Source organism: Enoplosus armatus, chromosome 9 (genome assembly GCF_043641665.1).
Source record: "Enoplosus armatus isolate fEnoArm2 chromosome 9, fEnoArm2.hap1, whole genome shotgun sequence".
In the NCBI taxonomy this organism is placed as follows: domain Eukaryota; kingdom Metazoa; phylum Chordata; class Actinopteri; order Centrarchiformes; family Enoplosidae; genus Enoplosus; species Enoplosus armatus.
Window position 1 is genome coordinate 4,582,142 of NC_092188.1, and position 27,833 is coordinate 4,609,974.

A 27,833-nucleotide genomic window follows, 5' to 3' on the forward strand; every position below is an offset into this window, starting at 1 on the left:
TATACTGGTTTATACTGGCATGCCAAGCTAAACATTTCTAATGGCATAGCCCTTATTAAAAGTCTGGAAAGAGAAGAACTTTTCCTCTATTCCATGTAAAATCTGGCATTGATCTGCAGTAAATATATAACCACCCCAACCAACCCCACAGAGTAGCACCCTCTCAGAGGAAGTGGCTGGAAGCTCACTCATTACCTGTGAGAACTTTCATTTTGGCACTTGTCAGCTACTCATAAACACTCAATCCTTTTGGACTGACACCAGTAATACATGGAAATGGAATAAACACACACACACACAAATCCTAACCTTCCTGTGAAAGGCCAAATTTAAACCCTACATAAACAACCGGAGGGACAAACTGACAGGACGGCAGAGATGTGTTATAGTCTCAAGGCCAGCGGCTTGTTATCACACAATGACTGCAATATAAACAGGGCTACCAAAATAAATCCTAATACAATGCCTGAAGAAACACAACATGGGAGCAACCACAAAGTGTTGCGACACTCAAGTATAGCATTTCGCATAAAAGTTCATACATTTCTTTACAGAGACTTCAAATTAGGATTGAAGACCACAAATGTGAACATGAAAGAGACCCACTGTTTTCATGCTTCCTGTGGTGGCAAAACTTGCACAATATCAGAAAAGAAAAAGGTTCAGGATGGGTGTTTTGGTTCAAACATGTTCATGAACATGCCATGTTCATCATCTGTCGCTGCAGTGATTTTAACATCATAAAACATTTAATGATTCCAACGAGATCGTTACCTCTTCCATTCCACTGTCACTTTTTCCAGTTTACACATAAGCTATGAATATCTGCCATTCAAACAGGAATCTAATCACAATGTTTCTCAACTTGTTCGTCTGCATCTGTTTTGACTATTGTGCAACACACAAGGATTAGATCAAATCTGATTCAGTCAAGCCTGGTGGTTTTGTGTTTCTCCTTCCATAGAGGGAGTCTTTTTTAGATGCTCAAGATTCTTTGTAGTGAATCTGGTTATAATCTATAATTGGGGTTTAATTTTCTTCAGTCTACCCTTTAACAGAAAAACATTCCCATGCTGGACGATGGAAGAAAAAGTCATGCAGTGACCATATCCATGATGTTACTGTTGGCATATGATGCCATGATGGCACTTAATGGAGCTTCATTTAAATGTCTTACCTGCATGTTTTCTCTGAGGTCCGTTGCCTCCCTCAGTGGCAGCATGGCTGTTTTGAAGACATCATCCAAAGCCTTGATCAATAGCACTCTCATGCTGGCATACTCTCTACTCCTCTTCCCCTTTCGTACTGACAGTCCCCTTTTGTGTGGTTTGCCGCCTCCTCTTCGATTGGTTATGGCCACATGAACAAACAACAAGGTATGTGGCAGAACCTCCCCTGTCAGAGACTGTAGTGGCACATGGCGAAAGCCTGGCTGGAGACACTCAAAGGGAATTGTGTATTGGCCGATGAATTCATCACCAATATAGTCGTCGTCTAGCACCACAAAGCGCACCATTGCAAGCTCGGGGAGATTTATCTGAAACTCAAAGCTCTCATCAAACAGAGGGTTGTCCCCATTCTGGTTGACTGTTTTAGTTCTTTGTTCAGCGCAGTCAGCAGGAATGCCGTGTATTTCCACATACACATAGGGGTCTACTACGTCTCCTTTGGCACCTGAGCCTTTGGGTTTTGGGAAGTTCTGTCCACTGATGATCTTGATGTGTAAGAGCTGTGGGGAAACACCAGGCACTGAATCTTTAGTGTTGGCACTAAAATATGAAACATGCTCTCTCATGATCGCTGGACGCAGCACATAGCCGCAGTTCCCATTCTGACGGAACCAGCCGATGTTTAAATCCATCATCAGGCCAGGAGTCTGGTAGTTCATTGCCACAATCTGGCAACCACACTTCCAGAAATCTTGTGGATTCATGTTGCTGGAGTCAATCCGCATGGGACTAGGGTAAACCCGTGCTAGGAACTTCTTGTTGTAGTTAACAAAGTCACCTGGGAAGTCACTGGCGCAGCGACTTGCAAAGACCTCATTGAAAGAGCAGAGCTCCCAGTGCTTCTGGCTCTGGAAAGATGTTGGGAAGTCTTTGAACTCCACAGACTTACACATGGTCACCAGGTCAGAGAGGTCCTTTGACAGCTGGAACTTCTTGGGTGCGATAGTCTGTTGTTCCGCAGACTCAATGCTCATTCTTTGAGACATCTCTGCCCCTTCGTCCTCATCTGTCACCTCACCTTCTGAAGCAGTGCAGTTCGTGCTCAGTTTCTTACCCTTCAGCAGGATCTTTCCCTTCAGTTCAGAGGGAGAGGGGAGGTAGCAGTCCTCAGGTTTTGGGTGATCTAAGTGAATCTTGTCTCCAAGGATCTTCTTTAGGTGCTGAAACATGACTCTCTGCTGCTTTAAGGAGCAATGGTTTTCTAAACACAGCATCAGTGGAAAATCAGATGCAACGAAGGCGTACTTGTTGACCACGTCAATGACGCTGCGAAAAACAATCTGTGATGTCATCGTGTGACCAGTGTAAATAACAGGTTCGTTATCAGGCCCATCCCACACATCCAGCTCTACACTTCGGCAGCCCATCTTGAGGGCACGGATATACCCTGTCACATCAGAGGGACCTCTGAACTGATCTTCAATCAGATATGTGTTGTGGGATGCATTGATGTAATAGTGGGACAAGGGCTGGTTCATGTCTTGGCATACGGTTTTTTGTTCAGGGTCAAATATATGGCACTCTGGAGACATAAGATAGTTGGTGAAACCATCAAGAGAAAGCCAACCCTTGAGCTGGCCCTCTTTAGACGGTTCATATTTCTGAATGACCTCTAAACTGGTGTCTTCACTGACTTGAGCCATACCCTGCTCTGCCTCCAGAAATATCATTAAGTCCTTGGTATCCAGAAATTCCTTGTTACTGGAGAACTGAACAAAGAGAAAATAGATTTCTGGTCTGGTGCAAAGATCATGAAAGACCTCGATGAACTCCTCTTTTGTCACATCAGAACCTGCTTTGTCCTTAGCTTTGTGAAGCTCCTTGAACTTAAGTTCTATTTTCACATTCTTAAGTCCGGGGTTCAACTTTTTGACTAGCTGCACAGCACCACATATTGTTATCTGTTTGCTGTTGTTACCATCTGCCTCATCAAAAAGTTCACCCAGCCAAGATGAGCGCATGTTGTTCTGACTGCTCTCTATCATATTCAAGGTATGTTTTCCATAGGAGATCAGGTACCTCAGCCCTGTAACCCATATGTTGGCTACATCTGCAGTGTTTGCCACCAAGTCCAGGGACTCATAGTTCTCCCCAAAGATGATTGAGAAAGCACAGTCCTCTGATATCTGATCATAGGTTCCATTAGTTCTAAAAGTGTCTGTATTTTTCCCTGTTCGAACCTCCTTGATGGATTTTACGTCAATTTTGGCCTTTTCTGATTCCTTCTTTGAGGGCTCCCATCTCAAAGACTGCATGTCGGCATCAAGGAGAAAGTAGCGGTGGTAAATGCGGGAATTCGATCTCACTTTCTTCAGCTCAGAGCCATCCACCATTGCACTGATGCAATCGCTTGCACTGCTAATTTTCTTCTCAGTGGGCATGCTGCTGAATGATACAGTCTTCTTTCTTTCTTTACGCTGTCTTGAGCCATCCTGCAGAGAAACAGAACATAGTGCATAAATAAAAATTCTTCCATAGATAATGAATGAACACTTCAAACAAACAAATACATGAAGTGAATGTTTTAACTTATAGGAATAGAATGCATATTTGTTCATCTGTATAGAGGCAATGTGTTTGCTTCTTGCTTCTCGAAAAGTTAACAGTTTGAAGATAGAAGAGTTTTGCCTTTGCTTCTCATTGTTAGCTAAACAAATCAACCATGTCTAAAAAGAGTAATGTTTGATGCACGTTATTTTCAATCTTTCACAGCTGAAGAGAAAGAAACATAAGACCAACTTGGCTCAAAAAAGAAAACACAGCTAAGTTCACACACATAACTCCAGTGGTGGAAAGTAACTATGTACATTTACTCAACGACTGTACTTTACTGAAGTATTTACAATTTATGCTATTTTATATCTTATTTAAGATTATTAGTTTATGGAATATGCATTGTTATACATTTAACTACCCAACAGTACATTAAGTTGTTAAAAATGAATAATTTGAAATGGTGTGTTTTATCACTGTGGTACTGATACTTTTACTTAAGTAGAAGATCCCAATACTTCCTCCACCACAGCATGACATGTTGTCTAAGGAGAGACATAACCCTGGGATTACTTCACATTCATACTACCAATACATTGTTAGTGAATAGGTCGAACAAGGACACTTGTTTGTTTTAATCAATGACAAAACAAAATGCTGTTCCATGTGTTCATTGCAGTTTGTTTTTACCCAAACTTAAATCATCATCATCATCATCATTCCCTGAACTAACCTCTAGCCCGGTCACCATAACATTTTTTACCAAATTGCAAAATCTGAATACTGGCATTAACCTTTTTGCCTTGCAAAAGACTAATTTCACTTCAATATTTTAAATCTGAAAAAAGTATTTTATACTATGATTCAGGATTAAATAATCTGCCTTCATGTTTTCAACATAAAGACCAAATTCAGGTAGATATCTATCTAAATATCTACAATACAACAGGCTGCCTGCCCTGATATACTGTTTGCAGGTCATGTCATGTCATGTCATGTCATTCCTTCCTCGTTCGTCTTTGTTCCCTCTGAACATTTGCTGAGCAGAATCACTGCAGCAACTTTGTTGGGTGACTTGAGGTACCTGTCACTGTATATTATGGAGATACAACCGGAAATTTCCCTCAGGAGAGTATCGCCCACACAAATCCAGTCATCTACAGCAGCCACATTCTTGACATTTTCGATGAACCCTGCTCTTTCCGCTGCAGCAGGTTTCTTCAGCACAAGGACATCATTTTATATTTTGGATAATTCAAACTCATTTCATATATTTAGCACCAGCCAAACCAAAACCTTTATTAATCATCATGTGGCAGCTTAATGGTACCACTTTATACAAAAGGAATGCATCATTTTGTCAAGTTTGCCAAGTTTGCCAAGTTAAGTATTCCTTAGACTGCACTCCAGTAGAAACCCTTGATCTTAATTTTCCTTTGGGGTTTAATGAAATGCTCAAAGCCTTCACAGTCTCTTATGTAATCAAACGGAGACATGCCTTAAGAACCAGTACTCCTAAACATCACTGCGTCAAAGAAAGATGTCACATAATGTGATGTAATAATGGGATTGATGGGTTACACGTATGATTTACATGTGTCGTTATCTACATGTCTATAAATGCATATAGGAGCTTTCACACATCCTCCCTCCACATAATAGTCACATTCTTTCACACAGTCGGTTGCTTAAGAAGAGTTCATTATATAAAAGAGGAGCTTAAGACCTAAATGCATGACTGCAGATAATCCTTATGATCTGGGCAAGAATGTGGACCTGTAGTCTTCATGTTAACCTTGACTTACGGCCACATCTTACAGAAATGTTTTTGTTTCCTGCTGTATTGCCAGGGCCACCGTGCCAGGCATTCTCCTCAGGATTTCCTTCTGCTTCCTTTACCAAAACTAGAAAACAATACTGCACACACCCATCTCTGTCTTAGCATTTGTTATTATTTCCTGAGTAGACCGTTTCTTGTGCAACATTCCCTTTTCTGCCTCTGGTGGAAGTCAGATGGCCCAGGGTGTTTTCTTTTGCAATAGGTATAGTTTTATTATTCCTTAAATGGTGCTTAAAAAGACAAGATAACCATCATCAGATTGTCTATTTATGGTTCTATCAGATATTTGCTTTTATAGGGTACCTATTCTTCTTGACACAAATATCATTTATCATTTCTGTTAATCTCTGTTTCTTGAAGTTCAATAATAACCTCTTTCTTCAAGCTGAACTATAATCAAGAGGTTTTTTTTTAGCCAGGCCAAAGCACAGCACCAAAACAAGCTCTAACATGGGAATAACTGAAATGTCCAAGTAATGTCAGCAGCACAGGCTCAATTAAGACCATGATCTGTCCTATAAAGATCAAGGTTGCTGTGTTTTAGCAAAAACAGAACTGGACCTTTACTGGAGCTCATCAAGTCACCTGCATAGTTTGACTGGGCATGTTTTAAATTATTAAGAAGACTGTTGTAGTAAAGTGTGAGCTGGAAGGTACATTTCATAAGTAAGTACATGCTGAGTCACTGGTATTGATCAACAACCTTATCCAATCCCCACTTGATGTGTAGCCATAATTTTGTGTTAATCAGTACTGTCACTAAAGAGAACATCCAAAACACACTGCCGTACAATACTGTTACTCATCACTTCTTTGAAACCTGTGAAACAGTATTTTTTTTATATCATGTCAGGGGAATCAAGGTCGAAGTCTTTCTTTCCTTGTTGAGGGAAATGTTTGCATAACTGTGGCTTAACAGTGCTCATTATCCATTCCCACGTTTATTTTTCTTTTTAGCTATGTTCAGAGAAGAAAACCCCTGGTACATTTTGAAAGCAAGTCAGCAGAACATAAAAAGGGATATTGGATGTTTTCACGGTGTTTCATAATAAAGAGATAATAACAAGGCTAATCCCGTCAGGTTCGCCCTTACAGGGGAAATTACTTTTATGCCTTTACATACCGTTTCAATATGTATTTGAGATTGTGTGCTGAGTAAGTGAAGTGAAGGAGACAGAGAGCGAATCAAAGACGGGCAAACACAGGAAGAGACAACGAGAAAGAAAGTGAAGAAGTAAGACAGTGTATCCAACTGCTCACAGATCCCGTAGGAATCCGAATCCCCTAATGGACTGAATCCACATTTTTTTCTGGCCCAGTGAGCAGTTATGAACTGTCTGTACAACCGAGGACATGAGAGGGGACCTATTACTCTCTGCTCCACTGTTCTGCCTACATCCCCAACAACAAACAATGTGAATCACATTGCAGCATAAATCAACTTTCAGCTCCAGACTTGCATTTGCTTTTGCTCTATTCAATGAGCAGAATTTCATCAGATACAAATCTGAAACAGCAACCAGACTGGGCAAAAGTGAACTTTTGTCAGCTTAAAATACATCTCTATTGTTTCAATGTTTTACAGGCACAAAGTATGTTTATGAACACTCCTATTCAATGCTCAAATATTAAGGCCCGTTTATGATTACATGCAACATCTATGTTATAAAACTACAAGTTACATTTTGACATCCTGCACATATTCTTTTTGGAGCAGGAAACAATTGGATGTGGCACAATATAAACACTCAGTCCTGATATCACCAGTCAGATGCTGAATCATTTTCCAACTGTGGATTAGACTCTAGACTGCAAGTCTCCTCCACCACCTTCCAAGCAAGCTGAGGCAACAGCACGGTCACCTAAGAAGCTCACACGTATCCCACAGCTCTAACAGTGGGGTATGTACCTTTTTTAGGACTAATAGTCCAAAAAAAGAGGAAATAACAAAAGGGCTTACGAAGCTGGTCGCCACTATAAATCAGTTAGCCTGAAGAGGTTCTTACACAGTAATCCTTTAAAACTTACTTTGGAATGAAAGAAACAGCAGCACATTTGATGAGTTATAGATTCTATCATGATTTAAATCATCACAATTACGTTTCTCTCCGTGGAAGTCTTATTCAACATACTGATGGTTGGGTAAATCTATGGCTTTAACTTGACAATGAGACAAACACTAAGATGCCTAGATATAAGGGCCAATTATGAAGTGGAGTTTGCATTAGGCCTATACTCAGCACATGGCTTCATGAGACCTGGCTGCCTACAATGCAGGTCTGCACTTTATATGTTGCATAAATTATCTTGACTCAGGAACTCCTAATTTCTTCCAAAGTTGCATTATCAAACCAACACCTGATATGATCAGCAGGTAGAGGAGGCTGAGATGAAAACAAATCTAATGTGTGTAACAGAGAGATGGGTGAGTAACACGGTGACGGAAAATAACCAACAAAAACTAGAACAAAATGAATCACAAGGAAACTTTACTGGTGACAGTAAAGAAGAGGAAATAAATGTATTGAAAGCCAGTTCTGATGAAAACGTGCTGGTTCCAAAAAAACAAATAAGTCACATTCTGTTAGGAAAACTTTTCAAAAATGGTGATGACACTCACTTTAAGCATACTGCAACCATGATAACACCACTAATTTATACAACTGCAAATTTCCAGCAAAACGCATTATAATGAATCTTTCAAGGCCAAGAACATCACCAGAATATCCCTGCCACCTGTCTGAAGGAGGAAAAAGGTGTGGAAGAGTACAGTAAATGTACCTTTACACCCCCATTTGTTGGCATAGGTTATTTTTTGATAAATGCAATGAGACCTCTCCAGATGAATTTGAATATGTTTAAATGAACAAACTTCATAATTATATAAATCAAGACTGAAAAACAATAGGATGTTATAAATAATAAGTAAAGAGCTTGATTAAAATCAGCATATGGAGACTTTTTGTTCTCTAGCTGCACTGCAGTCAAATCCCACAGGAGTTTAAACCCGGTAAAGGCCCAGCTGCTTCTGTTCTGTACCATGAGATATCAGTCTGTCAAATGAAGTGTGAAGAGGGTGACTACCCTGGGAGTAAACTTTTACAGCTCTACCATTTCCTCAACAAATATAAACGAGAGTTACGTGTCTATTTCTGGAACATTGTGGTTGTGACTTAAAATTATCAGTCACTAGAGTTCAATGCGAGCTGACATAAAAAAAGGACGTCAATTTAAAATCTCTTCCCCTCAGTTTTTGATGTTTTGTTAACTGGCTTTATATTATTTTATTTATTACCTTTATTCTTTACACAGGTTGCATTTGTTTATTACCATCTTGTATATTTGTCAAAAATGATGTCCTGTCACTATTTAGTCCATGTGTTTGTAAATTTGAGGGGTTTTCCATACGCACTAGTGACAAGAACATGCAACAAAATCAGCATGCACAGTTAAATGACACAACATTTTCAAGTATGAATAACGTTTTCCCAAAGCTAGAAACCAAAGACTTCACTGAAAGCGCTGAAACCATAAAATGTGTCTTTGAAATCTTAAATGAGCCTTATTATGGTAGTATTTCAGTTATAAAAAGGAAAATATCGGCTACCATTAACCAAAGAAAACTCGCCTTAGGTGTTCTGAGTTAATTTTCCACCAAACTGTTCTCCATGGAGCTGTTCCAGGATTTACATCATCAGCTCTTAGTTGTTTGGCTCTAGGCTTTGGGAGAGAATCTCTCATGTTCTCAAATATTGATTGAGCCATTAACCACAGTTTCAATAAGTTCATTTTTTAATTCAGTACTATTAATAAGTACCTTTACAGTGTTGATGCCTTATTAAGTTGCAGACTATGCCCTATGCATAAAGAAGCGTACCTAATACCACCAAAGCCAAACTTTTCATGTTATTATGAGGGCAGGCTGGTCAATCCATGGAATTACACAATACAACATACCCAGACACAAGCGGGTCGCTTCTACTCTTCACAAAAATGTGAATCTTTTAAATACTGGATAGGGAAGAGGAAATGAAAAAAAACAACATACAGTATTTAGTCCACAGCCGTTGGAAAGGATGACCCGTTGTTACCAATAAACTGCTGATGAACATAAGTGTGTGAAAATCATCAGTGATCTGCAGATATCGGCAATGAAAAGAAAGGTAATGGACTTCCTCTTCTACCACTGTGTGCGACTTGCTCATTTGTCCTGCTTGCCAGCTTTAACCATGACCGTGTGACCCTCTACAACTGGTTCCCTGTCATTTTTATGGCTAGTGTGACAAAACAATTTAATGGGACCTTGAGGGAAATGTCCACCTGCAAGCCAAGCACAATGACGTTTTGAATCATTACCAGAACTATTTCTCATTTCATGGTGAGCACATAATTTCCCAATCAGTGTGATGGGCCTACTTTGATAGAATGAGACAGCATAAAGGAAGAGTGCTCAGCTGATCCCCTTAATCATTTCAGCAGCAAAAAATAAATAAAACTCCACCTTAACCTAAGTCCACACGGCTGTTTGGTCCATAACATACCACACCTGAGGATTGTCTGCAACACTGGGTCTATAGGATACAAAACCTCTCTGCTTACAATGCAAACACCCATATATCAAATAATCTTCCCTAAGGCCATCCTGGGGTTATGAGCCACAGACCCACACTGTAAAGGCAAAGCCACTGTGATATTGGAGATAGCCACGGTAGAGGGATATGTGCTTTTATACTAAATTATCAATTGACACAAAATGAGACCTACGCCTATCCTTTTGTACTTAATACAAATACTTTTTGAAAATGTAGTTGAATGTGGAAATTGAAAAGTTTGACAGAATTCGACCTGATAGAAAGTTAGAAAGCATGTGATTGCGATTCAGTTCTGCAGTCAACCTGTAAGTGTCGAGTCTGGATGTCAGACCATCCCAGTTCTCCTTCTGGGTTCAACCAGTACAAAATAAACCTCAACCTGTGACAAATAGTGCTAAAGTGTGTCAGTGTGGAGCTGTTGAGGGTACCCGTATTACTGTGTGGGTGAAGCTCACACTTTCAAAACACAGAATCAAGGTAAGAAACTCCTTTTTGAGTGCCCACCTGTAGCCTATTAGCCACCACCTTAATTTCATGTTGAGCGGGGAAAACCCTGAGATGTCAACTGCTGCACCTGAGTGCTGGCATAAGTAGTACTGAATAGTAATAAAATAGTACTGAAACAGGAAATATACCTCAGACCACTAGCTTTGTGTCTACATTTTCCACTTGAGTAAATAAGGATAATACATAAATACATAAATAAATGTGAGATGAAATTAGCTAAGACTGCCATTTTACTGCCATTTTAAGACTGGTCTTCATAGGGCCAGCTAACTTGGACAGACAAAGATTAATCTCATTTATTAACAGCTGAGGAACCATGCATACTACCTTACATTTAGGCCAGCCTGCAAAGCACTAAAAGTCAAACACAATCTCCATCAAATTGAGCTTTAACAAACACAACTACGAAATGTTTACCCATTTATTGATGAGGAGTGCAATGTAACAGCTGTGAAGCACAGTGTACACCACCATTGTTCAATCAGGTCAGGCTTCAAAGCATTTACAGAAGTCAGGTCAACACTGCAATTGCTGAAAATGATCTTATTCGCATTCCGATCAGACCTCAACCGGGGAATGGTCCAGCAAAACTGTCATGTCACAGTTCAGACTAACAGCAGAGAGCAGAGCGCCCTGCATCAGCACAGCTCAGCATCTGATAAGGCCTCCATGATGAGACAGACTCAGAACACTGGCAAGCTTCAAACACTCTGCCTGCGCTGTGAGTACAATTAACATATAAGCTGCCAATTTCATAAGATTTCCACAGCCAACATTGTTATTATTGCTAAACAGCTTAGCTGATTCATCCTAGGAGCCTCTTGAGGCTTGACAGCAGTGCAAGACAACGCTGAGGCACTGGGAGTAACAACTAACTGGTCAATTTTATTTCAGTCAAATCAAACCAGGCTGTTTCCTCTAGGATTGAACTACAGTTAATATAACAGTGTATTAAGCTAACAATGTTAACATAGTGCTACATGATTGTTAATGTGATGTTACTGTTATATTAATACAACAGTTACATGACTCAAAGTAAAATTGATCATTTTGATCATCAACTTTTTGTTCAACATTCATCATGTCAATCATTTCATTTATGGCCCCTACTATGGATGAACAGCAGTTACATGGTCTCACGTTGATTTCATCAAACAAAGCTTTCCAGTTTGTAAAGTCAACAAGAACAGGTTTCTAGATCAAATTAGAATGAGAGAAGACTCAAGTAAACAGTGTCAGGGATAAAATAAACACTCACATTTCCTCATGGTTGAGCATTACATGGATAGTCTTAATTAAATGTTAGTGCGTGCAGGAAATGACAATTGAAATGAACCAACAAACAAACTGAATCCAAATGTAAGCTCTAATAAGACAATGGAGAGTGAAGAGTTGGTCTACAGTAAAGCTGCAACAAAGATTATTCTATCTCATTTCATTTCGATTACTCTGTCTAGTCTATAAAACATCAAAAACACTGTGAAAGTCACAACAATTACAACATAATTTACAAGAACCCAGGCTAACGTCATCTCGTTTTCTTTTGTCTAGAACTCAAAAGATATTCAGTTCACTATAGTCTAATGTTAAGACAAGAAAAAGCAGCAAATCACATTTGAGAAGCTAGAACCACCAAATGTTTGCCATTTTTACTTAAATAATTACCCGATTTAAAAAAATTGTTGCCTTTTAATTTTCTGTCAATGGACTAATCGTTGCAGCTCTAATCTACAGCAATTACTATCAAAGTAGACCATATCAGCACACTAATAGTCTGGATTATGTTAATTATGCATTCAGAACAGTTCAATTATAAAACTTCAAGATCAACTCTGAGCTTTGTAAGCAAACACTATGTTTCCATGATCCATTCCCAGAAAGTATTCAAGTTAATTTCCTGTGTGGGCAGTCTTTTTAATAAACATACATTCCAGGAGTGACAGTCAGCTTTGCATTTTCTCTCAACAGATGGTCTTATTAAATATCTTTTACTGACATCACACAGTCACAACCTTGATTCTCTGGATTCAATTACATGACAGGGTAGAAACGTAATTATTGCTCATTAAACTCCATGTTAATTGTTTAAATATGTAATTCTCTTTTCTGTGCTTCATTGCACATTGCAGTGAAATATTAATTCATCTCATCATAAGGACATAGAAACACCTCCCCCATTAATGTGGCAGAACTGTAATCACTGCCAAGTCATCTGAGCTTCCCTTGAAAGAACTGGGCGAGGCAACCAGCACTTGTGTAAATCAGTGACACCTGAGCTGATGAATGAATAGGCAGTTATTCCGGTAAGCAGCTGAGTGCCGCTGCGAGCTGCCTTGAACACATGCAGCCACAATGAGTGAATGTGAGACAGCAGCAGGACCCTGCATCAAGAAAGACTGTCAAAAGATCTTTAATAAATTACTCCAGTGGTATTGGTTTGGGGAAGTGGATTACACTCATTACACAGCTACATTGCTCAAAGATATGTTGTTTAACCCAAAGTCAGAATGAGTCGGCACAAAGTTAAACAATCTGTGGTTGGCAGATTTAGGCTAAATGATGGTAGGGAAGTCAGTCATAACGCTTAGGTGGCAGTTTCTTGAGTGACATTATGAATAAGTGATTTGACAATGCTAGGCAATATCAACAACATTTGCATCACCACATTCTTTTTTTATTTTTGCTGAATTTGCTGGACATATATGCTCAGTGTGAATGTTATTTAAGTTTCTTGCTCAAGGCCACTTCAACAGTCATTCCAGGAGAGATTCTGTTTCACACTGCATTACCCCAAAACATTATACCTTGCTTCAATTCTGTATGTGCTCCTACAAAATAGGACAAGTAATGACTACATTTACCCATTCCACTGAAGGTACTCGCATGGACAAATGTACTGTAGCATATACAACAGTAATTGTTTACCACAATTAATCAGACTGCAGAATGGAAACATCAATGTTTGGGAGCTATTTATAAACATGGTGAACAATGATGACTACTTTAGCATTAACAGCACAAAGTCCCTGATATACAGTATAACTGTAACAATAACACATTTTAACACTGCAGTACTTTGGCTCAAGGTAAAACGTTGAAAAGGAACACCAGGAAAATGCTGACAGGGAGTAAATTACATTTCTAAGACTTCATGGAAAACCTACGAACACAACTAACACCTACAGTATATATTAAATACAAATACACAATGTTGAGGTTTAACCGGTCTTCTGTCCTCGTCACTAGTTGAGGAGTTCACCTCTTGCACACTGAAGAGGAGAATTCATTTTCAATAGTCTCATTTCAAATAACGAACAACTAGTACCAATTCAGTGTGTACTGTTAATTATTACTGTTACCTAACAGGAGTAAACGTTCTCTTTCATCCATTTACAGATGCTGCAAATCAAGATAATCAGATTGGATACATGAAATCTTTCAAAGCATCACACCTTGGCTGTGATGCACTGGTCTGAGTAATGCAGGCTGTATTGCCACTGAGCCTGACTTAATGACATAATATGATGATTCCCATGGAGAAACACAGCAATGCTGGTCCACCATAATTAATACCATATTGTTTCCCTTTTAACAGGGTGATATCACAAACTGAGTTTGTTTTCATCCCCTACCAGAGCTGTGAAATAAGTGTTATTTACCAAACAAGGCAAAGATCCTCTTTGTTCAAGAGGATCTGAGGTGAGACGTGAGGTGGGAAGAAAAGTGTGACCATGGGCTCATTATTTCTCCTGCCACTGGCCACCCACATGCAACATGGTTACAATTTATTGGTGAAGCCAGAGTTTAAAATGGACTAAAATGGACAGCTAAGCCATTACTCAAGCTATGCACAAGTGCTGAAGTATTGCATAGTCACAATGTAACGTAAACACATGCTGCTCTACCTTTCATGCAGTAGTTCAACTACCTCTTTTGATATTTTAGGTATATGAAAAGTTATAATTCAAACTGCCAGAGGTGTGCACACTCAATGTGTGCACACCTCTGGCAAGGCCACACAGATCTCTACATTTATTATTTTGATATCAGCACAATGGTGACGTACAGTACCACAAAACCTTGGCTCCACACCAAAAAGAATAAAAAAGTTTCATCTTTCGTAGAGAGGATGTGGTCATAGGTTGTGGTCAACTTGAAATCATGTCAGTTATAATGATTTCCAAAGAATCAAAACATCCATAAATAATCCATTCCATTTCTTCAGCAGAGCTGCTGTGTTTCATTGGCATTGGCATGTAAGCAGTGTATTTAGCGATATCTTATCTTTAAAAACAACAGTTTGTTGGATGAGGATGATTGGGAGGGTGATTGTAGATTTTAGGTGGAGTATCATTCCAAGTTCAGTATTCAGCAACCACCAAATTAAAAGATCTGCAAAGGTGTTATTTTGTCTCCAGACATGTACAATTGTGAAAGAAAGGTCTCAACATGCCAGTTTAGATGTGCCATTAGCTTGAACCAGCTACACACACACGCATACACACCCTGACCACCAAATATGTTCAACAGAAACCTGGTTGTTGTAAACCAAGTATTATAGATGTCACTATGAGAATGTGGTTGGTGTTATCCCAACCACATCCTCCCATCACTTCAGAGAGGCAGTTTACCAAGAATTGAGGGCTCTGACTGACAGAGTGAAACAGGCTGCCTTGTTAACACCGGTCCAACCCTTTACAACCACCTCAGTGCATTATTCGATCAGTCATAGCTGTCAGAAACAAAAACTGCCTTCAAAAAGATGCTGGCATGCAGACAAGGGCACAGCTCGCTGCATACTTGATTTGCTTGATAGCCTTCAGAGAGGAATTGCTGAGTTTTGCCTTCACACAATTACAAAATAAGTGATTGTGACTTACTTTCTCTATCCAAAGCCATATCTACTTATCATGTTACTGACATGTATATGTTCACTGTCTCCACATTATTAATAAAGTGTTCATGTAATATGGCAGTGTAACATCAGTGAAGTCCGTCTTTTTGTTTTGTTGGTTTATAAGTAGCATTAATTTATGACTTTATTAGGGATGACATATTTTCTATCTTGACAAAGAACTCCACTTCCTGTACCGAACCTTGGTAAGAGTCCATGTTCTCTTAATGTTAACTTAACATGACATTCACTTTGGCTGCAAATTATTGGAAGTCATCATATCTGCTGTGACTCACTGGATGTTTATCCATCTGTGTACTGTGTTGCTAAGCAAATGACACAAAATCATTTCAAACTGACCTGTTGTGCATTCCACTTATTTCTTATGCCTCGTCATGAAGGCGTTCATTGTGTAGTCCAATATGGCACTTAATTGAATTTAGGTCATTGAACATTTCAGAATGATTTCTTGTCTGCATGAATACCCTTGGCACTGGACCACCACGTATAAACCTCCGGACCAGTACGCTAAATTGGATTCAAAAAAAGGAGTCAAAAATTGATTGACTTTTCTCTTATTCAAATAGGCTTCCACGTGTTTCGATGGAGCCTACAGCTCACAGGAGTGGACATCCTACTGAAACAAATTGTGCCCAAATGGCCTGGAAACTGAGACAGCTCCTTGTGTAGTGAGAGATTACTTGGAACCTTACAAGGCAGAAATGTCAATATTACCCCTATCAATCTCCAGGCAGAGGGCACGTCAAAGTTCAACACCCACAATGTGCCAAGAATGTGTTGCCTGTAAAACCTGCCGGCGAAAAGGTGAGCAGCTGAACCCCGTCCACTGCCAGAGATCTCTCACTGAGGCATCAAATCATACACCTAATACTGGTATTGCTTATGCACATGATAATGGTAAAAAAAAAAAGAAAATTCACCAAATTCACTCAAACACACCAGACACAGCCATTTGAAAAGTGCCTCTCAACAAATTCCTTACAGCAGCTCATGCATTTTAAATCTAGCTGCCCCTTGAGGGAATGAGATCTCTGAGTCTGACTGCTAATTTACTGACCTCTAAAAGTCAAATGTAAACAACATCAAAGTAAGAGGCATACATTTCTGACATCTCTTTCAGGACCCATTTGGTGTCTATGCTATGGTAATGTTCTATAGGGGTAGAGTACAGTTAATGTGAAGAATACTGTAATAATGTAAAGAATAATGAATCCTTTGTTCAGTATAGCCATGTAACTCCCCTTCACCATTTTCAAACGTGTTCCTTTACAGTCTTACGGCTGACATTATGACAGCCACAGCAACACTTACATTACAGAGTTGCTGACATTAGCTCCAGACAATCTCTCAGAGGCTTTCGACATACAGTAGATTGATGCAATGTGAGGAAGTGTCATCGCCTTTGGTACCCCTTAAGCAATATGCCCAACGTCCATGCCCATGAGACGAGTAAACTAAAATGCAAAGCTTTAGACTGAAAGTCAGGATCACAGTGAGTCCAAGATCAAATAGTTAAGAAATATAAATCTGTTAAAAGGTATGTTTGTAACGTACATGTACATGTTTCAGAGTCATAGGGGCACCCAGGATCAGCACCTGGAGCAGGTTAGGAGTGTCTTGCTCAGGGATTTTCTCTGACTACTTATGTCTCTTTTCCAGCAATATGAGATATGTTGCTGTGTTACTCATTACTATATTCATAGTAGGCTTGCAGTGGGCAGCGCTTTAACAATTAAGGCGGCCCTATCATTAATTTGTACATGAGGTCAACACACAGAACATCCACTATTACTATCATTCTACATTATCTGCTGCTGCACTGAGCAATCTCAATTGTATATAGTGCTACTCACTTTATAGACACTCCATCTCATTCTTGCTTAATTATTTTATGTTATTTGCTGTCTTTGTCCATCCATATCCCATTCACCTCAGTCCACTTTCATCCATAAACATCCTTTATTATTGTCCCTTTTTAATAGCCATTGTTAAACATATTTGTTAAGCCTTCTATATTAGTATAATGAGCATATAACCTTCAACCACATGCTTCTTATTGTACATAAGAGTTGTAGATATACTATTACTGCTTTTTTCCTGTACTTCTATGCCGTTGTAACAGTGTATTTCCCCCTCTGGGACCAATAAAGATCAGTTTATCTAATCCCATCTCTACAGGCATACACATATAGCTAGATTACGGCATTCAAGATCAAATAAGGAGAGGCTCTGCTATACAAATTCTATGCAAAATATTCAGACAAATGTACAGGATGTGCTTCTGGTGATCCCATCACTGGCCTGTATTGTGGAAACCACCTATCTCAATGAAATGTTATGTATAAGCATGATATAGGCGAGGTTACTGAAAAGCAGGCAAGATATGTATACAAAAGAGACAAATTAAATGAGAGCAGGTTTTGTGTTGTAACTTCCAACAACCTATGTGCAGTGTCGATGTGCATGCTAGCTCAGAATGAATGGCACAACACAGAGACTTCAACTTCAATGTTTACCTTGATAATGCTGCTCCTGCGTGGTATTTCAGATTTGGCATCCAGTACGACAGAGGTGTTGGCGGTTTCCACCCCGGCTTGGCTGCCAGGTGCGACGAGGGATCCTGAACCGACCATATTTTCTGATATCCCACAGTCTCCATTCAAGACCGACACTTCGCAATGCGTCTTATCAGCTGCTTCGTCGCTGGGCACGGTCGTATCCCCAAGATCCAACGGAGGCAGGCTGCCGTCCTCCCCAAACTCCGCCATAGGCACTTCGAGCACACACACACACACACTCACACACACTCACACAAGCTGGCAAGCTGCTGGGTAGCAAAGCCTTATGTTTCAGCTTTACACCAATTTCCTGCCTGGCCTATTGCCTCGCTGTAACATTTGCACGTAATTCTGCAATATCATCTCTCGGTGCACATATCTGTCAGGGTCCTACAGACAGGGGGGCTCGCTCCGTGCATTGTGCTCTGTAAGGAGGAGAAACCACCGCGATTAGCATAATTAGGCAACATGACATTAGTAACAGCAGTTACGTTAATAGTAGCACCTATTCAGCGTTGCACACAGCCAAACGAAGACGGCACGAAGCTTGAACCGTTCATTTCGTTTGCACTGAAAGCGGATGTTAAGTTACAGTCAGTGAAGGCTGTCATCGTAAATGCAACGTGATAAAAAAAAAAAAAACGCATACAACCGACGTGCTTCCCTTTATGTGCGGGCTTTGTTGCATTTCTCAACAAGTTCGCCGTTTTCAAGCACATTTCATCCCACAGACCACCCCACATGTGTTGATTTTTTTTTTTTTGTACTTAAACGTTGGGGACCCTCTTCAGCGTAGCAGTGGCCGGTAACATTAAGTTAAATTACATTAAAAGCATGTTATCAGTCAAACCAACTCGCACACACAATCCGTGATTAGCTTAGAGTAACGTACGGCGGCTTTGTGTACTTGCCTTTTGAACCGCCGTGTCTCTCCATGCGAAGGATGGTCTTCCTCGTAAGTTGTTGCTGCAACTGAGCGGCCAGACTACCGTTTGCTGCCTGAGCTGCTGTGTGCCGAGCTCGGCTAGGTGGCTAGCTAGCTAGCTAACCTCCTCACTCGCTAGCTAGCTGGGTGAAGTTAGTTCTCGCAGCCAACTCAAAGTCCAGTCAATACAGCCCGTGTTGTTAGCTCGGTTAGCAAACAAAGAAGGACATCTCCTCCGCCGTCAGTCAGTATTTAATCCGCTAAAAAAAAATAATAATAACGTAAACCGTGATTTGCCGTTAGGTGTCTCGCGCATAAGTTCTTCTTCTTGAAAAAAAAACAGAGAAGTCGTTTCCAAGGAACAAAGTTGTGTATGTCTCGTGAACGCGCGACAGGCAAAACAGAATGAGTTGTCAATCAAACCGAATCATTTCTTCTTCTTTTTTTTCATCTACAGGCAAGAAACGCCCTCTTTTTTCCACTTTTCTTCAGAACAAATGAAGCTGCATGTCACACAGAGTTCACAGTGTCCCCAGAAGTGCTGTGGCTTAATGGACACGATGGATGGATATATGAGGGACTTTTGTTTGGACGCAGCACAAATACATGGTTCATTTGTCCAAATCACTTTGGTCACTCAGTAGATGTCATCTGTGTTTTTGCCAGTTTGTTTAATTTTATTTTCATAGGGACAAGTCTATAAGGCTATAGCATATGGAGCGATGAGCCAGCATGAACAGTTTAAGATAAGGGCCTTTAAAATACTCAAAAGTCAATCAAAAGTGAGAATACATTCAAAACAACACAAAAGTAAACAAGAAAGTACAGACAACACAGAAGTCAACAAGAGAATACATACAAAACAACACAAAAGTCAATAAGAGAATACATACAAAACAACACAAAAGTCAACAAGAAAGTACATAAATAGCACAAAATACAAATGATTCAAATGTTATTTAAATTTTTTGTTCATTTTTAAAATGTCTCTGAACATGTTCCACGAATAGCCTAGATGAAAGATGTTCTTAATATTAAAAGAGGCCTACTAGTTTCACCAAAAATTGCAGGAAACTTGAAGATGAAAAAGCTAATTACAGCTAATTTCTTCAAGCACTCTTAGGCAGAGCAAGGAGAAAAGTTATATGAAAAGCCTTTATTGGGTTAAAACGCAGACCTCATTGGGTATAAATCAGGGTGGTAATAGTAGTTTTAAGTACGCCTGTGCAACATCTTTTCTATATTATTAGAATTGTGACATCAGCTTTATTCAGAAGCTACTCATGACATCTCTCAAGGGCAGCCATTATCTCCCAGAAAGGCTCACATGACAATTGTTTTGCTGTTTACAGTCAGTGTGTGAGGTCTTCGTCTTTATGAGAACAGTGAATGGAGACGAAGGACTGATCTCAGTGGTGAAGTAATAGCTTCCACTGAATAACAGCCTCTTGTGCTGTTGCATCAGGTGTCTTGTGAAAATAAACCCACACAGTAACCTATGTGACCAAACTGAATCATCACAAACCATCAATTCTTGGAGGTGACTTGGAGATTTGAAATATTATTCCCACATGGTAGAACACGTACCATACATGTAGTTCATATAGCCTGATACTAAATCCCCCTGCATGCAAGACGCAGAGAGTGAGTGACGAGGCATAACATTGTTCTACATGATTTAATGCATTTTATTCATAGGCCACTGGTTCAGATGAAGGCACTTGATGGTGTGGGACACAAAAACAGCAGGCATGGTGCGTTGTACAACAGAGCCATCTGCTGATCTACAAGGGTTATTGATTCTTTGGTTATTGTGCCGTGCAATTTTCTTATTATCCATTCTATGTCTTCTTCTGAGAATAAACTGATAGTTTAAGTTTTCTCTTTAGGCACATTTTAAAGGCCTGTGACCCTTTAAAGCAAGCAATGTCTACTTGTGACCCTTCATTGCCTTTTTATTTGTCTCCTGGTTGTGAGAACATATAAGTATAATTTCCTATTATAGAAATATGCTATTTCTTTCTTTATCTTTATCTTTTCTTGCAACCCCTCAGATTTATTAGGCAACCCCTTGTGGAGGTCTTGGGACCACTGATCTAGTGTAGTTTATATTTTGTGACACAATGACATGGCATAGCTGTTCATTGATATTTAAAGAAATACAAATTACACTGCAGTCTTCACAGGAAAATGTTCAAGCTGATGAAGATAAAATTTAAAATAAGCAGTCTTGAGAAAGTAAAGCGGCGGTAAAGGAAAGATGATGAGTTTTAGAAGTACGTCTCGCTTATAGTAATATTAAAGATGGGACATGGTGCGGTGGTGTGTGTACTCAGGGCTCCAGAAAGACTTTGTACATAGTCATTTGACCCATTGTTACTTTAAAACATTGATTAGTGCAGCTTCAACATTGGACAGGTCGACAGCCACTCAAAGCAGCAACCTGTAACATTTACACACTGAAGCAAAGATGAGCATCAGGTGGTTCATCTGGTGTTTGAAGTTGATTTATTTTGTTGCCATTGGTTTATACAGAGGAAATGCAAATATGTTTACTTTCTTAAAGGTCCCATATTATGCTCATTTCAGCTCTATATTTTTATTCTGGGACTCCACTAAAGTAGCTTTGCATGATTCACAGTTCAAAAAAGTCCTTATTCATTTTATACTGGCCCTTCATGCAGCCCCTCGGTTCACCGTCTGTAGAGCAGTCGAATAACTCACAGACTGAGCGGGTGGATGAGCAGCCCTGTACTTGGTGGGTGGTGCTGTGCCTGGATCAGATGACCTGCTGGGGGCGTGGCTGAGTGCTGTGACTGTATAGTTGTTACATCATAACCATACGGAAGTCCTGACAGCTTGTTTAAAGGCACAGTTTCTTAATATGCACATGGAGAGCAGAATGACATCAAATTGCTACAAAAAGCATAACATACACAACTTGCTTTTAATCCTTATTTTATTATTATATTATTATGTGTATAATTCATATTTTGTATTTATATGATCCTGGACTTTTGGCGATCAACAGTAAAACTGTATTTCTGGCTTGTGCTGACACATTTCTACAAATCTTAATAATGAGTGGGACATGTCCCCCTAAATATATGACATATCCTGCTTTAAGTTAAGTAAAATCCAACATGATGTGCATGTAACACTGGGAATATTTGTCAAACCTCTGATTAATTGTCCCAAAGGGCTATATTACAGATTACTGAATTACAGATAAATATTTTAAAACACCCCCAAAACATCCCTTAACTTAATTCAATCAACATTGGACCACATGTTCTTTACTTGTGTCATGGGATCTTAGTCTGTAAATAGTCTGCACAGTTCTTTAGTCAGTCTTCAGTACTTTAAGTCAAAGTACAATTCAGACTCAGGGCCTTATCTTTAGGCTATTGGAATGATTTCGGTGGTGCATTTGCATGAAGCAGGACACCAATCCTTCACATGTTTATTGCTGCATCCAGTCGAGTCTTTCATGGTTGGACAGTTGATGTATTTGTTTATGTAAGGACAGGGGTTGGCTGAAAGGAAAAATAAACAAAATAGACAAAACAGTGAGATTAGCTTGTTGTCTTTTTTCTGTTCCTTGTAATATACATCCTATTTGCCATACAAAGAACCCACAGTGTGAATCTGTTACTTACTGCAGAGTTTGTCCTCACAGTTATTGGGACAGGAAGCACACGGGGCTCCTTTCTCATAAGGTGGCCACTTCCTGAAGTTTCCTCTGTTAAACAAATTACAAACTTTTTTTTTTACTCAGCTTCACTTGACTCGAAGCTAACCTCTGATTAAATACGTAGACAGTTAAGCACTCAGTCATGGGTTTTATGAGTATGGAAGGTGAATGAGGGTCACGTACGCTCGATAATAATGGCAGCCATAAAAATAGATGTTTTTGCACAATTTCACTGCACAGCCAACTCTGTAGGAGCTGTTCCACACCACCTGACAACAAAAACAAAAAGTCATTGTTCACTGCCACTTTTATTTGGAAACTCTTAAATACTAAATTTAATAAATATATATTCTTAAAAACACAATAATGCCTGTTTATGATGGTACAGTAACTGCCTTTTGACAAAAGCTACCTCTCCATTTTTTTTTTTAAAGGATATGAATCCTTCGGTGAAAGCAGGATTGGTCACACTCATTTTAATTCACCATTAAATGAATATTTAGGAAAATGAAAAAGGCTCTTCGAAGCCTGGAATCCTCATCTGTCATGAACTCAAAAAATATCATATCACAGAAAGCAACAAGACACTCAGAGGGAATATTGATCCTGAATGTATTGGATTTGCAATTAACCTGCAATAACAAGCTGTGAACACAACTCTGACTACTATCAAACTTGTTGGCAAACAGCTTCTTATTTACACATCCAGCAGATATGAAGCCACATTCTGGTCACCTAGTGAATGAAAATGAGTTATTCACTCCCCTTTTTAGCTCTGTTTTTGGTCTTCACTTACTCCTGAGAAATGTGAAATGAAATGTCTGGCTCTTTAGCTGCTATATGCTCTACTTTGTTTTAGAGTTTAGCTGAAACAGCTGCCAGCTGCAGCTTAAAACAGTGCCATGAGATCAGTGATAGTGAACCAAAACAATGAGATGAAAGATGCTCTGTAAAGGGTGATAATTCTCGGTGTTACCTGTGTGTAGTGACCAATAGGCTGGCCGTTGGTGGAGCCATATGGATACTGGTAGCGAGACACCTCACTGTGCCAGGCATTGATGACGTCCGTCCATGAGTAAGGTGAGGATGAATAGAACAGATTCTCACCTAGTTCATATCCTGCTCGTTGGGGAGAAACACAAGACAGCGCTGATTAATGGGTGTCTGCAAATGCACAATTTTATTTCCATGTCCCAGTAGATTAAGTTATTCTGATAAAACATTCATTCATTAAAATGCCTATTGATGATAATCTCCTTCATGATAACATATCCTACTCTGTGTAATTTATTATTAAAAGAAGGCATTAAGATAGAGATAAGATAATGTTCGCTGTGACTCTGACCATCAATCACAAGGTCAGTCACTTCTCAGGAAACCTGTACACTGAATGTCTCTCTGAGGTATTATTAATGGTCCTGGAATATGCAGGTCAAGGTAAAAATGAGAGAGGAGGAATAAAGGAAGAAGAAATATACCATTGAGCATGCGGGTGCTGGGTGCTCCATGAGCCAGAACACAGTTGTCAACCCAGGTCTGAGCACTGGCTGCTACCTCCTCGCTATAGTTCTGTAAAAGGAAAAATCACATAACAAACCAAGAGTTTCATTTCAAACTGACACCCACAATATAGAAAAAGACCAATTCTCTCGCAGTATATTTGAAAACTACATCATTTGTAGACTTGAAGTCTTAAAATATGAAAAGGTTGTGATTGAACTGGCCTTCCCCTTCGAGACCAGCTGGTGTTCTTTTCATACAGCCCAAAGCCAAAACTGAAGCCAAAACATCCAACTCATAAATCATCTTTATTCTCTTGTTGACTGACAGGCTGTGTACAATGCATTTGTAGTGGTTGGGCTTGGCTCCCTGCATTGAATAGATTACAAGATGATGATTTCAATGAAGGAAATGAATTACTCAATTGTAATAAACATAAAAAATGGCATTTTAGAGGGATTATGTTCATTTGTGACAGACCACATCAATATAGTGTATGGTTTTGATCTTCTTTATCTATTAGAGGAAGTTCACTGCATCAACTCTCCTCACCCACTTAATAGTTTTTTTTTTCCTTCCCACAAGCGAGGGAAAACAACTGCTGAGAAATATTTGCAAATGTTATCTGAGCCACCTTCATTGTGCGAGTAGAAAGCAGGACTGACCATTTTCAGCATGTTAGAAGCAGTGGGCTGAACGGCTCTCCTGAAGGCATTGTGCTGGTCAACGATCTCAGCCTGAACCGCCGTGTTTTCTGGACAAATGTCTGCACGCACACAGGTACAGACATGCACACGCACACTTAAAACCAACGGGTAAACAACAGATTAAAGACATAATAAAGAGTGATATTTACTCTGGTGGCTTAATACCCACGATATGACTCACAAATTTATCCTGGTTTAATTACTCTGAAATAGCTTGACATAACAAAAGAACATACAGAGAGGATTGTGCCAAATCCCATAATCTTACTGGGAGACTTATTGGCTTGGTCTCTGAGTTGATGCTGGAAAGTAAAATACCTCCGTAAAGTTAAACAAACCTGATGCACTTAACGCTGCGCTTACCTTGCTGTGGACACACCGCGGCACGCAGAAAAGTAGATTTGAAAATGAGAAGAAATCGAAGTTATCATCAGTAAACCAGGAGAGAGACAAATAGTCTTTTCTTTTTTAGAGGTATTTGAGTATTTGTACCATAATGTAAATACACATTAAGAGCAAAGCCAGGCACTGAACATTTTAATTTACCTAAAATTAAAAGCATTAGCAGTACAAAGAAAGTATCTGAAGCACTAATTGTAAAAAAAAAAAAAAAAGGTTATTTCACAGTGTTACATTAGTTGTTCCTGCTACACATACTGCTGACTAGTTTAAAGTAGGACATGGCAATATATGATATATTTCTTTGGAATAGTGGGAGTTCTGGTGCTGTCTAAATTAACACTACAAAACCTTTAGTGAGTTCATTTGCTCCCTGAAAATGTATGAATTCCAGCTGAAAATGTAATTTAACTGTAATGTCTCCGAACCACAGCTCAGAGTGATTATATCAATAATAAATATTTCCATACCAAGAAATAGCAAATAAAATAAGAAGTTCATCTGGTTATCTATGTAGATTCAACTCTTGCAATGGAGTTTTATCAGCTGGTCATTTATTTTGCATGTGAAACCTTTTTCTGCAAAACACTCAATGAAGTAACAGTAAAATACACAATATTTATGTCTATATTAGTCCTTCAAAACTGTACTCAAATACTTGAGTAAACAGACTTTCCAGCCCGTGACAAACAGTGTCCTGTAATATTCAAAAACCTGTTTACGGTTGTACTTACCACATTGCAGGCAGAATGCACTTGACGCAGAGTCAAAATGCAAAGCAGGAGTGCAAACATTTTGCTGGACAAAAAGGAAGATGCCACAGTGAAGATAGTGTACAGTAAAGATTAAAAACAAGTTAAAATTACTGAAAAGACTAACTGAGACATTTTTACAAGGTACTTTGACATATCATTCCAGTTTTATTATTAGAATAATTGTATTCGTATTTTTATTTGAAGTCCCTTCTGAAATGGACTGTCAACCAAAAAAGTTTTAAAAAAAAAGAAAAGAAAAAGAATGCATATAAAGAAAAGAAAGTAATAAAAATACCGGCGAGGCGTACCTGCTCCTGTCTTCAGGAGGTGTAGGTGAGTTGGCCTCCTCGTCTGCCTCCTTTTATAGACCCAGCTCAGTCTTAGATGATGCAGCAGTATCCAGGGCTTTTACACAATGGACACCAAAAACAAGTCTATCATGCAGCACTGAATAGGCTTTTTCTTCAAAAGAGTGCAGCTGACAGAGAGTAAACATGGAATAGTTAAGCCCTAGGGTGTAGTGACTAACTGACTACCTGATGTATTGGCTCCAGTTTACACAGCATAAAATGGAAAGATGTCTGAGGTCAAGGTAAATAAAAAAAGGAGCATTGGTAGATTACAAGATAGAGCTGAATGGTCCTGTATGTAAATGGATTACAGTAATACAGCTCATGTGGGCCGAAGACGCACCCATTGCTTGCTTTGGCACAAAATGCAACATATGAGAAAGGTGACTCTGACCAACATGTAGAAAAGGGACAAGAAAATGATTTATAATTGTTTTCCATTTGTTTGTACTATGTGTATTATCATGAGCAACCAGTGTAGTAAGTCTGTGTGTGTGTGTGTGTGTGTGTGTGTGTGTGTGTGTGTGCGTGTGTGTGTGTGTGTGCGTGTGTGTGTGTGTGTGCGTGTGTGTGTGTGTGTGTGGCCTGTTTGCTTTTATAAAGGAAACACAGGAAGATGCAAAAAGATTGTCCTGAAATAGCAGTTATATAATCAGAAACTTAAATGTAGGACTTGTTGCTAACTTTGGAAAGGTTATTTGAAAAATATAACTGATCAGACAAAATGGATCATTTGAGTAGGTACTTCAACATAACTTACATATTCTTTTGTTTTGTTTTCTGGTGCTAAAACATGGCTTCAGGTGTGAAACTTTTAAATGATCAGTTAAGTCTTCTTAACTTGTGCAGAGATAAGACAGACAAAGTAGGTCTTTAAATCAATATTTCCACAATAGATCTGACTTCGCAGCCCTCCTTTGCTCTACGAAACATTTTAGTGTCTTTCAGCTCATTGTTTTGTTTTGGGGTTTTTTTTGGGGGGGGGGGGGTTTGGTTCACTCTCACTGCTCTCATCATCCCCGTTTCCAGCCGTAGCTGTGAGGAAGCATAAGGAATGAATTTATCGTTTGTCAGTAGATTAACTGTGTGAAACAAAGAAATGACAAGGACTGCTGACACTGTAAGAAACGATGTATGTATGTGTGAACTAAGCAGAATTTTATCTTTGGAGCGACCTTGCTTGTTCGGAACAAAAGACAAACCTCTCTGTTGATTCTTGATTACGCGTTTTAATGCACAATAAGCATTATGCTGCTATCGCCTCTTTGCTTAATGCATTTCTGGGTCATTCGTTATACAGTACAATGGGTAGTTGGAGTCAAACAGTCTCAGTGGTCAAAGACAAATTCTACTTGAGCTTGCTTTCTGC

General features: G+C 39.3%; 2 protein-coding genes across 2 annotated transcripts in view; both read right to left on the reverse strand.

Annotated features, from left to right (window-relative positions):
* LOC139289650 (inactive phospholipase C-like protein 2) overlaps window positions 1–18,211 on the reverse strand; it is a 30,609-nt gene extending 12,398 nt beyond the window's left edge. Inside the window, exons 1-2 of the mRNA XM_070911252.1 lie at window positions 18,093–18,211; window positions 1,178–3,661 (exon numbers count right to left, since the gene is read on the reverse strand). Of these exons, the coding sequence (XP_070767353.1) occupies window positions 1,178–3,661; window positions 18,093–18,209 (2,601 nt within the window). The 5' untranslated portion in view covers window positions 18,210–18,211. The remainder of the gene's footprint in view (window positions 1–1,177; window positions 3,662–18,092) is intronic.
* A 4,247-nt stretch (window positions 18,212–22,458) lies between these two features.
* LOC139290839 (cysteine-rich venom protein ENH1) lies at window positions 22,459–26,153 on the reverse strand. Its single transcript, XM_070912707.1, has 7 exons — window positions 26,090–26,153; window positions 24,919–25,019; window positions 24,232–24,322; window positions 23,730–23,872; window positions 22,937–23,022; window positions 22,719–22,801; window positions 22,459–22,595 (listed from the first exon to the last, which is right to left on the reverse strand). The coding sequence occupies exons 1-7, from the start codon at window positions 26,151–26,153 to the stop codon at window positions 22,459–22,461; spliced, it is 705 nt and encodes a 234-aa protein (XP_070768808.1).
* Window positions 26,154–27,833: the final 1,680 nt, after the last annotated feature.

Excerpts from the sequence above, each read along its gene's own strand:
- LOC139290839 (XM_070912707.1), bottom strand. The coding sequence starts at position 26,153 with ATGTTTGCACTCCTGCTTTGCATTTTGACTCTGCGTCAAGTGCATTCT. Across the intron at positions 24,323-24,918 it reads CTTCTAACATGCTGAAAATG|AACTATAGCGAGGAGGTAGC; the intron begins GTCAGTCCTGCT and ends TTCCTTTTACAG. Across the intron at positions 23,023-23,729 it reads CTATTGGTCACTACACACAG|GTGGTGTGGAACAGCTCCTA; the intron begins GTAACACCGAGA and ends TTTTGTTGTCAG.